Consider the following 14469-nt stretch of genomic DNA (forward strand, 5'->3'; position numbering starts at 1 on the left):
GGACATCCCTTTAGAACAGAGGTGACGAGAAATTTATTTAGCCAGAAAGTGATGGATCTGTGGAATTCATTGCCACAGATGGCTGTGAAGGCCAAATCATTGGGTGCATTTAAAGCAGAGGTTGATAGGTTCCTGATTAGTTAGGGTGGCAAAGCTTATGGGGTGAAGGCTGGAGAAAGGGTTAATAAATCAGCCACGATGGAATGGCAGAACAGACTTGATTTGCCAAACAGCCTAATTCTGCTACTCTGCCTTACATGCATTGTGTGCATAAGTAATGGTGGAAAGTTAACATTTTCACATTGTGAAATGGCGATGCAATTTGACTCACCCCTGACTCAGATTCAATGGCATTCCATCAAAACTCATAGGACATTGAAAGACGATCTGAATCATAATCAGGATATTATGACAGCAGTACAGCAAAATACATGAAAAAAAACTTGTTACTGAAAGGAATACAAACAAAGTTGTGAAAAAAAGAGCAAAATAGTGAGGTAGTCTTCATGGGTCATTCAAAAATCTGATGGTGGAGGAGAATGTTGAGAGTGTGTCTTCAGGCTCCTGTACCTCCTCTCTGATGGTAGTAATGAGAAGAGCATATGTCCTGGATGGTGCGGGTCCTTAATAATAGATACTTTTGGTAGACATTGTATTAGGATGGGAAAAGTGGTCGAACATCTGACTTTAGTGACACAAGAATCCCTTCTCAGTCTTTCCTGATTAAAGGTCTCCAATTGTCCATTTTCCTCCACAGATATGCTACCTAATCTGCTGAGAACCTCCAGCTGTTTGCATTGCTTCCTGAACGTTAGGTAAGCTTCACTGGCAAGAATAGAATATAAATTTATTTTCATTGTCCAAGACAACAAGATTGTGGTGCTACTCCAGTCCATGCAAGACATATATTTACAATGCATGCAGTACAGTTTAATTTATATAAAGGAATTCCCATACCTATATGACTTTGATAGCCCATAACACACAAAGAGAGGGCGGTGTCAAGTCGGGGTGTAGCATTATTCAGCTTCACAACAGCCCTCGGGAAGAAGTTGATTTTTAGTCTTTCTGTCTTGGCTAAGATGTTTCTGTATCTCCTATCAGGTGGCAGGAGATTGAACAGGCAGTGTTTGGAATGGGATAACTCTTTAATAATGTTATTAGCAGCCTTAGGCATCGCAAATAGTAGATTGTCTCCAAGTCCAGTAGTTGAGTTCTACTGATGTTCTGAGCCATCCTAATAACCCATTGGACTGTTTTGTGACCATCTTGGTGCAACTGGAACACCACCCTGTCACTCCTTATGTCAGTATGCTCTCTATCACACATCAGTAAGAGTTGGCCAGCAATTTTGGGGGCAGATTAGCTCTCTTTAAGCATCTCAGGCAGCATAGTCACTGTTGTGCCTTCCCTACTAAGTTATGCTAACTGACCAAGAGAGCTCCTCAGAGACATTCATCCCCAAAATCCTGAAACTGGTGACCCTTTCCACTACCTCACCATTTATCAATAATGGAGCTTGCTCGGGACCTCTTGCCTTCCCAAAGTCAATTATCATTTCTTTTGTCTTCGTGGTGTTGACTGATAGGTTGTGATTGGACAGTTCAGCACCTCCTCGCTATACACAGACACGTTGTAGTTTGTGATTAGGCCAATCACAGTTTGATTTGAAGCATAGGTGAAAACAGAGCACAGAAGTGGGCTCAGTACACCCCCTTGCAGGACACCTGTGTTCAGGATTCGGGGAGGTGGGGCAGATTGATGTACAGTTCCCTAGTTTCACTGTCTGGGTATACATTTAGTGAGGATGTCTAAGATCCAGTTACAGGTTGGTATGCAGACCTAGATTATGGAGTTTGACAGTCAGCTTGTTCTGTACTATGCTGTTAAAAGCCAAGCTGTAATCAATGAAAAGCAGCCTTACATAGGAGTCTTTGTGCTCCAGGGGTTCCAAAAGAATATGAAGGGCAATAGTAATGATGCTTTCAGTTTTAAGATTAGCCTGATTAAAGTCACCAGATATGATGAAGGCACCAGCAGGGGTTATTTAATAATAGCATCATACAGTTCAGCTAATGCTGCTTGGCATTGGCTCAGGGAGGTACAGTATACCAACTGTTGTAATATAAACAACAGTGATTTCTCTCAACAGATGAAAGGGCCTGCACTTTATCGTTATGTATTCCAACTTACAGCCGTAACTTCCAATATCGACTGAATTAGTACAACTGGCAGTGTTAACATAAATGCATAAACCACCACCTGATTCCTTGTTGCAATCGTATGTACGCGGAAGGCCATTCATTCTAGTAGTCTGCATCAGATACTCCCTGGTCCAGCCAGGTTCCTGTGAGGACCATTGCTCAGCACTTTAGTAGGGTTCTTCTGCAAGGTGAGTCAAATCTCATCCATATTATTAACAAATTAACCATGCATTTGCTAAAAAGACACTCAGGAGTAAGGGCTTCAAAGGTGAGCTTCTTGGTCTGGTATGTATACCAGCTCTCTTGCCATGCTTCTGCCTTCTCTCATAGCATCATTGTTTGCATTTTCCAGCTGGTATCCAACATTGTGGTGGAGTTGTAACAATCTTGGACGGTAGCGTTCTCATGATCACAAATGGCAGAAGTTCTCTCAAGGGAGAACAAGGTTCCCTAAACTAAGAAATCTTGGTCAGTAGTGTTCGCGAACCTTGGCTTCTGAGAGATTACCTTGAAACTAATGGTTTTATGATCACTAGATGCAAAGTATTCCCTTACACAAACTTCTGCCAACTGTCCTTATTCCCTAATAAAAAACAGAATATCATATGCTGTCTCTAATTGGCACCTCTATGTACCATTTAAGGAAATTTTCCTTAACAAAGTTGACAAACTCTTTCCATAAGACTGCAAGATATAGGAGCTGAATTAGGTCATTTAGCCCATCGAGTCTGCTCTGCCATTTTATCATGGTTGATCATTTCCCACTCCGTCCCAATAATCGCCTCACTAAACAAGCTTTCTTGTCAGTCCTGACTCAGTAATGCCCTGATATTTTCCCTGATTAGTAATGCCACCCCTCCCCCTTTGTTACATCTAAAATAAACAGAACTCCAGAACTTAGAGCTGCCAGTCCTGCCCCTCTTGCAACCAAGTCTCACTAATGGACACAAGGTCGTAATTCCATGCGCTGATCCATGCCCCAAGCTCATCTGCCTTTCCTACGATACTCCTTCCATTGAAATATATGTAGCTCAGAACATTAGTCCCACCACGCTCAAACTTTTGATTCCTGTCCTTGTAAGTAGGCTTTACAAAATCTGTCTCCACAACCACTCCACTATCTGTTGTGGTGCTTTGTTTCCCCGTTCATCTGCCTCTCTAGTTTAAACTCAGCCCCCCCCCCCACCACCATGCAGCACTAGCAAACCTTCCCAAGAGGATGTTGGCCCCTCTAGTTCAGGTGTAAATTGTCCCTTCTGTACAAGAAAGCCCAATGATCCAAAAATCTAAGTACTCCTTCCTGCACCAACTCCTCAGCACAGCCTGCATAGTGGGGCTCCTGATGATGGATGCTGCTTTCTTGCAATAGTGCTCCTTGTGGCTCCTTGCTCAATGATGGGGAAGGTTTTGCCTGTGATGGACTGAGCTGTATCTACCACTTTCTATAGAAATATTGATTCAGTGTTAATATTTCCCTTTGTTTAAACCACCTCGACTCCCCGAGGCTTCTGATATCCCTGAATGATAGGATGTAAAAGGGACTCCAATGCGGAGAACGTTTAAAACCAACCACGAAACAAGCGTCACAACAGAATCCAGAAGGCGGAAATCTGAAGGAGATACCCAGTGACCAGGCAGCATCTGGGGAAGGGAACTGTTAATGTTTGAAATTGATACTCTGCTAATAGTTTTCCCTCTCTTTGTAGCTGCTAACTGAATCGCAAAATATCCCCAGCATTTTCTGTAAGCAAATGTTTTCAGCCCGACAGTGGCTGAAGAAAAAGAAACAGACAATTCTGGGATGCAGGTCAGAATCAGGTTTAATATCACCAGCCTATGTCATGAAATTTGCTGTTTTGCAGCAGCAATATGTAAACAATATGTAAAAACTATATTATATATAGTGGATTCTCGTTAATTGGGATACATTGGGACCAGTACGATTCGGCCCAATTAAGCAGCTGCGCTAAATATCCAAAGCTTCATGGAAATGGTTAAGCACGTATAAAAAATGCTTCTCACTGGCTTGCCTTCTGTGGACAAGCCAGTTCTGGATCCACAAAGCAATGTCCCCTTGGATCCCATGCCTCCTTACTTTCTCAATAAGCCTTGCATGGGGTACCTTATCAAATGCCTTGCTAAAATCCATATACACTACATCTACTGCTCTTCCTTCATCAATGTGTTCAGTCACATCCTCAAAAAATTCAATCAGACTCGTAATGCACAACCTGCCCTCGACAAAGCCATTCTGACTCCTAATCATTTCATACCTCTCCAAATGTTCATAAATCCTGCCTCTCAGGATCTTCTCCATCAACTTACCAACCACTGAGGTAAGACTCACCGGCCTATAAATTCTTGGGCTATCTCTACTCCCTTTCTTAAAGGAAGGAACAAAATCCGCAACCCTTTGATCCTCCGGAACCTCTCCCGTCCTCATTGATGATACAAAGATCATCGCCCAGAGGCTCAGCAATCTCCTCTCTCGCCTCCCACAGTAGCCCAGGGTACACCCCATCCGGTCCTGGTAACTTATCCAACTTGAGGCTTTCCAAAACCTCCAGCACATCCTCTTTCTTAATATCTACATGCTCACTTTTCAGTCCAACGATAGATTTCCAGGCATCCTGTATAGTCACTAGCTGAAGTTCAGTTGTGTCATCCTCTTCACCTTGCTTGTCTTTGTATTCTTTGCATTGATATTTTGATTGGATCCCTCAAGTATTTATTTTCATTGTAACATTCAAGATGATTGTTGCTAACTTCAAATTCTTCAGTTCCTAACTTGAAGTAGTGAAATTGTTTCATTTTCACTCCCAGACATTTCTGTCGTCTGCAAACATGAGTACTTGAAACTGGAGCAAAACAGTTCTGAATGGCTTTGCTGCTCATCTCCCATCAAACCGTATTGCCTGTAAAAGGTGTGTACTAACTTCCTTGGCTATTGATGAGATCAGTAGACTTTCTTCAATGGATTTGAGAATGTGCTTCACCAACTTTCCATTATGTCTTTAAACTTTTTAATGATCCTCATATCCATTGGCTGTACCAAGGATGTTGTTTTGGCAGGCAGAAATTCCAGACGGATGTTTCTCAAACATTCTACATCAGGGCGTACTACACAATTGTCAACAAGCAGAAGAATTTTACGATTTCCAATGTAGCTTTTTATCGCAACTCATCAGACATTTCTTAAAAGTTTCGAAGTCATCCACGCCCATTTGGCTTAGTATTCAATTGGTAAACTCTCCATTCTAAGCACCTTAAAACATCGAGGTTTAAATGCTTTCCCCAATAACCAACATTTTATTTTAAATCAGCAACACACACAAAATGCTGGAGGAACTCAGCTGGCCAGGCAGCATCTATGGAAAAAAAAAAGTAAACAGTCAATGTACCAGATCAGCTGTTATTATTTTCCATAGATGCTGTCTGACCCGAGTTCCTCCAGCAATTCATACGTGCTGATTTGGATTTCTAGCAACTGGAGATTTTCCTGATTTGCTTCATCGGTTCCTAACATATTTGCACAGCACAACACAGTTTTGTGATCCATTGCTGTCTTTGAAATTGATAGTGTTGCATATTTGTAGCAAAAGGAACAATCCAGGAGGGCACAATAAAACCTGCACAGACGCAAGCTGGGGAGTTTTCTAGATTTCTGTGTTTCTGCACTTACAGCATCAGCACTACCTTGCAATTGTAGATTCTGCCACTTCAGTTATCTCTGCCATCTGATCATGAGTGATGTTAGACAGATGGCTTTTAACTTGGTTCAGTAGTGTAATTTTTTTTTGGCTAGTGTCAAACCTTTTCATAGCAGCTTGGCAAGGGTCAATTTTTTTTTTAAATATCAAAAATCACTGCTTTTGAATTGGTGTCCTTCAGCCCAGAGAGATAACACAACGCAAGCACGTGTGACTGATAGCTTTAAGCATGGCAAAGTACCTAACAGCCACACATGACTGTCTTCTGTCCTAATTAAGCCCCAAATAAATGAATGGAATCCTGGCTAGTTTCTTGATTTCTTTTTATTCTTTAAGGTTTGTCCCAAATAAGCAGCTGACCCAATTAACCCATGGCCAAATTATCCAAAATTCACTGTATATACAAAAGAAAAGTTAAATTTAATTAACTAATGCAAAAACAGCGTAAAAATAGTGAGGGAGTGTTCTTGGGTTCATTGTCCATTCAGAAGCCGTTTCTAAAACATTAAGTGGGTTTCTTCAGGCTCCTGTACCTTCTCCCAGAGGGTAGCAATGAGAAGAGCACATGTCATGCGTGATGGGGGGAGGTTATTGATGGATGCTGGTTTGAGGCATCACCTTTTGAAGATGACCTTGATACTTAGGAGGCTCGTGCCCATGATGGAGCTGGCTGAGTTTGCAACCGTCTGCAGCTTTTTCTGATCCTGTAAGTAGCCCGGCCATATCAGACAGTGATACAAACAGTTAAAATGCTCTGCACAGTACACCAGCAGAAAATTACTTGAGAGTGTGCAAGGGATCTTGTTACAAGGTCACAAGATAAAGGAACAGAAGTAGGCCATTTGGCCCATCGAGTCTGCTCCATCCCTGCAGACAATTTGATCTCACAGTAACAAGTGAATGGTGTTAGCAACCCTACATTTTGTACATGACTGCACTCTGAAAATGAAAGCAGGGTGGAGACTCATTCTCCATATTAATACCCACTTTTATCCATCTATTCTTATTCTTTTAAATTCATAAACCAGTCCTGCAAGGGAGCTGGCCGGATTTGAACTCAGGACCTCTCTCTGCCACCAGCCGGCATGGTGTCATAACAAACCAAACTGCCAATGAAATAGAGCCACTGGCATACAGTAACTGCATCAATATGTTGGGCCCAGAGATGTTGACACCCAGGATCTTGAAACTGTTCACCTTTTCCACTGCTGATTCCTCAATGATGACTGGTGTGTGCTCGATTGATCTCCCCTCCCTGAGATCCACGTTCAATTCCTTAGTCATACTAACACTGACTGCAAGGTTGTTGTTACAAGATCACAAGATACAGGAGCAGAAGTAGGCCATTCAGCCCATCGAGTCTGCTCCATCCCTTCAGACAATTTGATCTCACAGTAACAAGTGAATGGTGTTAGCAACCCTACATTTTGTACATGACTGCACTCTGAAAATGAAAGCAGGGTGGAGACTCATTCCCCATATTAATACCCAATTTGACCTATCTATTCTTATTCTTTTAAGTTCATAAACCAGTCCTGCCCAGTTTTACCTTAGGACTGGGTGAAAGAAAGAATGCAGACAAACATCATTCAGCATTCTATATCATTGTTGATAGTAATGATCCATTTGCAAATAGGATACCCAACTTTCAATAATTTCTCCCCCTCCTCTCTTTATTAATTCATTCCCCATTCTGGTTCTCTCATCTGCTTCTCGTCTCCTCACCTCCCTCTGGTGTATCTCCTCTTTCCTTTTCTCCCATGGTCCACTGCCCCCTTTTAACAGATTTTCTTCTTCAGTTCTTTGCCTCTTCCACTGATCACCTCAGCTTCTCATTCAACCCACTTATTTTCTCCTTACCTTCTCTCACCTGTTAGTTTGCACCCCTTCCCCTTCCACCACCTTCTTATTCTGGTTTCTACCCCCCCCCCCCCCATCAAGTCCTGATGAGGAGTCCAAGCCCGGCACATCAACTCTATATTCCTCTCTGTCTGATGCTGTCTGACCTGCTGAACTCCTCCAGCATTTTATATGTTGCTCTGAATTTCCAGCATCTGTCAAATCCCATGGGTTTATGATTTACAACCTCCGTCAGTGTCCTGAGGTACAACTGATGATCTGGTTCTTCATTCCCTTAACTCTAACACTGCAATGTTACCCAAGCGATGATAGTCTGAGCAGGAAATCTCACTTCTCTCTTCAGCTACACTAAAAATGCAAAATCCTGTAAACTTAACAAAGACAGATGTTTGTCTGCTGAAAAAACATTAACACCGACTGCAGATTTAAAGATCTGTTTAAATATTGATGTAGATACGAGATCTGTGTGACGGAACAATGAAGTTCCCACTTTGCAACACATAGCTATACCCATACAGAGAAGAAACCACATCCTTCGGGGAAAAGTAGGGATAAATTAAATGAACAGCTGCCTGATCTGGCCACTTTTAGAGCAACTCTTAACAGGCCTTTGTAAACTCCTTTGCTGCTGCCACAGGAGTTTCCATGTGAAAAGCCCAAAGTTCAAGTTTATTATCATACATGTGTGTACAGCTAATCAACACATCATTGGTCTGGGGCCAATATGCAGAACACTGCACAGTCACACACAGTACATACAAGGTGGAATAATCCTCCATCCACAAAAATTTCAGTATAAATACAAAGCGACAAAAGACAGATCTGTAGAAGTTTATGCAGGTAATTTCTCAGCACCATCTATAATGAAGCCAGTAAATTGTCCCATTATACCCGATTCACGTTGTGTTTGCAGTCCAGATATTAACAATCTTACAGCAAATGCTATCGCTTTACACGGTCTACCTTTGCAAATGCAGGAAGAGATAAACTATTCCTCACACTGCAAGGACAAGGTACAGATTTAACCTTAAATCTGCGCTGGTCGTTAGCTATTTTGCAGGTTACCGGCGCGACGCCCCCTTCGCATCCACTTCTTTTACAATATCTACACGGGGTGGGGAGAGAAACAGGCCCTTCAGCCCATCACGACCATTTTAAAGTGCCTACACTGATCCCATTCGTCCGCATTAGAGCTCCATCCTTCTATGCTATTGAATTCGAATCCACCACCAGCTCCGGCAGCGCGTTGCAAATATCAACCTCACTTGAAGTTTCAGATTCACGTTAAAACTTCTTTCTTTCAACTTAATCCGTGCTTAATTGATTTCGATACCCCCTATCATGAGGAAAAGACTTCCCCAAATTTCAGAATGCATTTTCCCCACCAGAATGACTCAGCTGTCATGTTTCCGTGCTTGGGCTCACATTTGAATAACCTTCTCGAATACACCGTAACCTAACCGCTCGTTCAGCCGAACCACGTGAGCACCATTCTCAAAGGTGTCCAAAGGTAAACTCCTCTCCGGCCTGTAAACGACTCGGCCTTTCTCTAATTACTGCCTGCCCCTCGCCGAGCTACGAGCGCTTAGCAACGATCCGGTCACAAGCCCTATTCGTGTACCTCCTACCTGCAGCAGTGTTCCTACCTTGTGCCGCAGCCATGGATTCGAACCTCTGCAGCTCCTGAAGAAGGGTTATCCTTTCCCTGGAGTGCAGGCTGTACACAAAGTCGCGGGCTCCCTGAGCCGTGGAGAGGGGCTCCACTGGCTCTTTGGACGAATGAGTACCATAGCCCTGCCGGTAAGGAGCCAGCTCGGCCGTGCTCGAACGCGTGAGCAGTGCGTTAAGAGGGAGGGACCTTCTCGCTGAAGTCAGGCTAGAAAACAGAGTCCGGGACGGGCGCAGAACTCTCGTCAGCAGCATGGCGAAGGCAAAAAGAACGGAGAGCAATGAAACACGGCGATCGAGAGAGCCCTTGCACTCATTCAAGAGCCAGCTCCGCCTGGATATATCATTGTCGGGGCCGGCCGACACCGCGATCCGGTTTTAAATCCGAATCCAATGTCTGAAATTGCCAAAGCAGCTGATGCTCACGCCTGGGACGGGGGAAGTGCCAATGACAGCGCCAAGAGGAGCAGCGCGCATGCTCCACCCGGACGCGTGGCACTATCGGCGTTGTAGTCTGAATGAAGAAATTTCAACTGGACGGGGTGGACCACGGAACAACAACTCCCGGCATCCTGTGCGCCATCGTCCCGATTATGACGCTGTGTTATCAAACAGCTGGAGGAGCGGTGTGGAAATTGTGTGTCAGGCGTTCAATTATCCAGGGCGTGTGATCCGCATTTTGACGCTATAACGCCCATTCTTTAGGGAAACGCCCAGTTCACAACCCAAAAATAATGTTATCTCTGTAAGAAGGCATTTGTATAAAATGCGGAACTTTTTTATTTAGCCCTTTCACTTTGGTTCTTCGACAGTGATTTGTTCACGTTGCATGCTGGGTTTGCTGAATGGGAAGAATGAAACAATTTAGTCTTTGGCACAAAATACTGAAACTATTCAACAAGTCAGGCAACGTCTACAGAGGGAAAAACATAATTAACACTTAAGGTCTGCGACCCTTCATCAGAACAAACCTGTAGTTCAGTTTTTATTATAAATATGTAGCATTAACATTTTTGGTTTACTTGAATGCTTCTATCAGATGCAAACAAAAATAAAAAGATACCATGCTAGAAACATGCCATAAATTCAAAGAAATCGATGACAAAATAAAACAAAGAAAATAGCAAAATAATCGACTTGAAATATTAATCTACGTTTGCGTACATGACAAGAATACGGAGGATGGGATAATACAGATATACTCCTAAATCCGTGGGATTCATGTCCCAGGTAGTACTACTCTCGTGCACGGAGCACCTCTGTACTTCTTGGTAATGCGTTTTGGGGGAGCTGTGAAGGAATCCAGCGCGTCCCTGTTTAATAATGAACTCAGATGACAACAATTGACTTGGTTTAATGTTATGCATTTTACCTTTGTCTCTCAGAAAATAATATACCAATATAAATGAATAAAAGAAAGTTAAAATAAGAAATAAGCTGATTGGCCCCTTGAGTCTTATCTGTCATGCAACAAGATAATAGAACCCCTGTTCTGGAGATAGTTGTTCACAAAAATCCCAGGAGATCAGCAGTAACTGAGATACTCAAACCACCCTGTCAGTCCACAATCAAAGTCACTGAGATCACATATCTTCCCCATTCTGATGTTTGGTCTGAACATCAACTGAACTTCTTGACTATGCCTACATGCCTTTATGCGTTGAGTGTTGGCATATGATTGGCTGATTAGATATGAGCAGGTTTACCGGTGTACCTAAAAAAGTGGCCACTTCATTCAATCCAGTCACAGCACAAGCAGGCTCCAGTGTCAACAAGCACATGAAAAAGATTATAACAGTTGTAGAAAACTACAAGCCTTGTGCCTTATGCTTCTGTTTGTGAATTTCTGTTAACTTATTATTTTCTTAATAATAAAAAATATTTTTTTGATCGAAGCGTGACTGAGCACGCATGTGGACATCAGCGAGTTACACTGGACTGGCGGGAAGAATTTAAAAGGAGAGCATTTTTTTCTTCAACAGTTTGATCGAAGCACAACTGCACAGGTGTGAATGACAGTGGGAAGAATTTAAAAAGACAGCTTTATAGAGCGGGTACTAGAGCAAGGGGTTTGGAGTGGAGTTTATTAGGTGTGTTCAAGAAGGTTTCCTGATGCAATAATTAGATAATCCTACAAGAGGAGAGGCTGTACTTGATCTGGTATTGGGAAATGAACTTGGTCAGGTGTCATGTCTGTCAGTGGGAGAGCATTTTGGAGATAATGATCACAATTCTATCTCCTTTACCAATAGCATTGGAGAGGGATAGGAACAGACAAGTTAAGAAAGCATTTAACTGGAGTAAGGGAAAATATGAAGCTCCTAGGCAGGAATTTGGAAGCATAAATTGGGAGCAGATGTTCTCAGGGAAACGTACGGCAGAAATGAGGCAAATGTTCAAGGTATTTTTGGGTGGCATTCTGCAAAGGGACATTTCCAATGAGACATGGAAAGGATGCAAGAGTACAGGAACCAAGATGTACAAAGGCTGTTGAAAATTTAGTCAACAAGAAAAGAACAGTTTACCAAAAGTGCTATTAATGTATAGGTATGCAATAGAACAGTACTGAAGGCATTGATTATGAATGTAAACAATGAAAAGATTTTGCAGTTTCTTCCGAATTGACTGTTGTTGTCTGTGGGTTTACTGATAGCTCTTTTACATTTATTCCCTGTGGATGACAATTGCCCTTTGACAGCTGTGCCCTGTCCTTTGACCAATAGCCCTTTGACAGTTGTTCCCTGTGATTGACCAATAGCCCTTTGACAGTTGTTCCCTGTGATTGACCAATAGCCCTTTGACATTGTTTGCCTGTGGATATATCGATAGACCTTTGACAGTTGTTGGCTGTGATTGACCGAAAGACCTCTGACAGTTGTTACCTGTGTACTGACTGATAGCCCTTTGCCAGGTGTTACCTGTGTATTGACTGATAGCCCTTTGCCAGGTGTTACCTGTGTATTGACTGATAGCCCTTTGCCAGGTTGTTACCTGTGTACTGACTGATAGCCCTTTGCCAGGTGTTACCTGTGTATTGACTGATAGCCCTTTGCCAGGTGTTACCTGTGTATTGACTGATAGCCCTTTGCCAGGTGTTACCTGTGTATTGACTGATAGCCCTTTGCCAGGTTCTTACCTGTGTACTGACTGATAGCCCTTTGCCAGGTGTTACCTGTGTATTGACTGATAGCCCTTTGCCAGGTGTTACCTGTGTATTGACTGATAGCCCTTTGCCAGGTGTTATCTGTGTATTGACTGATAGCCCTTTGCCAGGTGTTACCTGTGTACTGACTGATAGCCCTTTGCTGGTTGTTACCTGTGTATTGACTGATAGCCCTTTGCCAGTTGTTACCTGTGTATTGACTGATAGCCCTTTGCCAGTTGTTACCTGTGTATTGAATAATAGCCCTTTGCCGGTTGTTACCTGTGTATTGACTGATAGCCCTTTGCCGGTTGTTACCTGTGTATTGACTGATAGCCCTTTGCCGGTTGTTACCTGTGTACTGACTGATAGCCCTTTGCCGGTTGTTACCTGTGTACTGACTGATAGCCCTTTGCCGGTTGTTACCTGTGTATTGACTGATAGCCCTTTGCCAGTTGTTACCTGTGTACTGACTGATAGCCCTTTGCCGGTTGTTACCTGTGTATTGACTGATAGCCCTTTGCCGGTTGTTACCTGTGTATTGACTGATAGCCCTTTGCCGGTTGTTACCTGTGTACTGACTGATAGCCCTTTGCCGGTTGTTACCTGTGTATTGACTGATAGCCCTTTGCCGGTTGTTACCTGTGTACTGACTGATAGCCCTTTGCCGGTTGTTACCTGTGTATTGACTGATAGCCCTTTGCCGGTTGTTACCTGTGTACTGACTGATAGCCCTTTGCCGGTTGTTACCTGTGTACTGACTGATAGCCCTTTGCTGGTTGTTACCTGTGTATTGACTGATAGCCCTTTGCCGGTTGTTACCTGTGTACTGACTGATAGCCCTTTGCCGGTTGTTACCTGTGTACTGACTGATAGCCCTTTGCCGGTTGTTACCTGTGTATTGACTGATAGCCCTTTGCCGGTTGTTACCTGTGTATTGACTGATAGCCCTTTGCCGGTTGTTACCTGTGTACTGACTGATAGCCCTTTGCCAGTTGTTACCTGTGTATTGACTGATAGCCCTTTGCCGGTTGTTAACTGTGTATTGACTGATAGCCCTTTGCCGGTTGTTACCTGTGTATTGACTGATAGCCCTTTGCCAGGTGTTACCTGTGTATTGACTGATAGCCCTTTGCCGGTTGTTACCTGTGTATTGACTGATAGCCCTTTGCCGGTTGTTACCTGTGTACTGACTGATAGCCCTTTGCCGGTTGTTACCTGTGTACTGACTGATAGCCCTTTGCCAGTTGTTACCTGTGTCTTGACTGATAGCCCTTTGCCGGTTGTTACCTGTGTCTTGACTGATAGCCCTTTGCCGGTTGTTACCTGTGTATTGACTGATAGCCCTTTGCCGGTTGTTACCTGTGTATTGACTGATAGCCCTTTGCCAGGTGTTACCTGTGTACTGACTGATAGCCCTTTGCCGGTTGTTACCTGTGTATTGACTGATAGCCCTTTGCCGGTTGTTACCTGTGTACTGACTGATAGCCCTTTGCCGGTTGTTACCTGTGTATTGACTGATAGCCCTTTGCCGGTTGTTACCTGTGTATTGACTGATAGCCCTTTGCCAGTTGTTACCTGTGTATTGACTGATAGCCCTTTGCCAGGTGTTACCTGTGTATTGACTGATAGCCCTTTGCCAGTTGTTACCTGTGTATTGACTGATAGCCCTTTGCCAGTTGTTACCTGTGTATTGACTGATAGCCCTTTGCCGGTTGTTACCTGTGTATTGACTGATAGCCCTTTGCCGGTTGTTACCTGTGTACTGACTGATAGCCCTTTGCCAGTTGTTACCTGTGTACTGACTGATAGCCCTTTGCCAGGTGTTACCTGTGTATTGACTGATAGCCCTTTGCCAGTTGTTACCTGTGTATTGACTGATAGC

The 14469-nt window shown here is 43.3% G+C and overlaps 1 protein-coding gene across 3 annotated transcripts in view; it reads right to left on the minus strand.

Moving 5' to 3' along the window:
- Window positions 1–10878, minus strand: part of tmem65 (transmembrane protein 65) — a 108958-nt gene extending 98080 nt beyond the window's left edge. Inside the window, exon 1 of one of the 3 annotated variants that reach the window (XM_059970455.1) lies at window positions 9421–10878. In XM_059970455.1, the coding sequence (XP_059826438.1) occupies window positions 9421–9697 (277 nt within the window). In that variant the 5' untranslated portion in view covers window positions 9698–10878. The remainder of the gene's footprint in view (window positions 1–9420) is intronic. The other 2 variants (XM_059970448.1, XM_059970462.1) reach the window with 2 other exon arrangements.
- Window positions 10879–14469: the final 3591 nt, after the last annotated feature.

Source organism: Hypanus sabinus, chromosome 1, assembly GCF_030144855.1.
Source record: "Hypanus sabinus isolate sHypSab1 chromosome 1, sHypSab1.hap1, whole genome shotgun sequence".
Classification (NCBI taxonomy): Eukaryota; Metazoa; Chordata; class Chondrichthyes; order Myliobatiformes; family Dasyatidae; genus Hypanus; species Hypanus sabinus.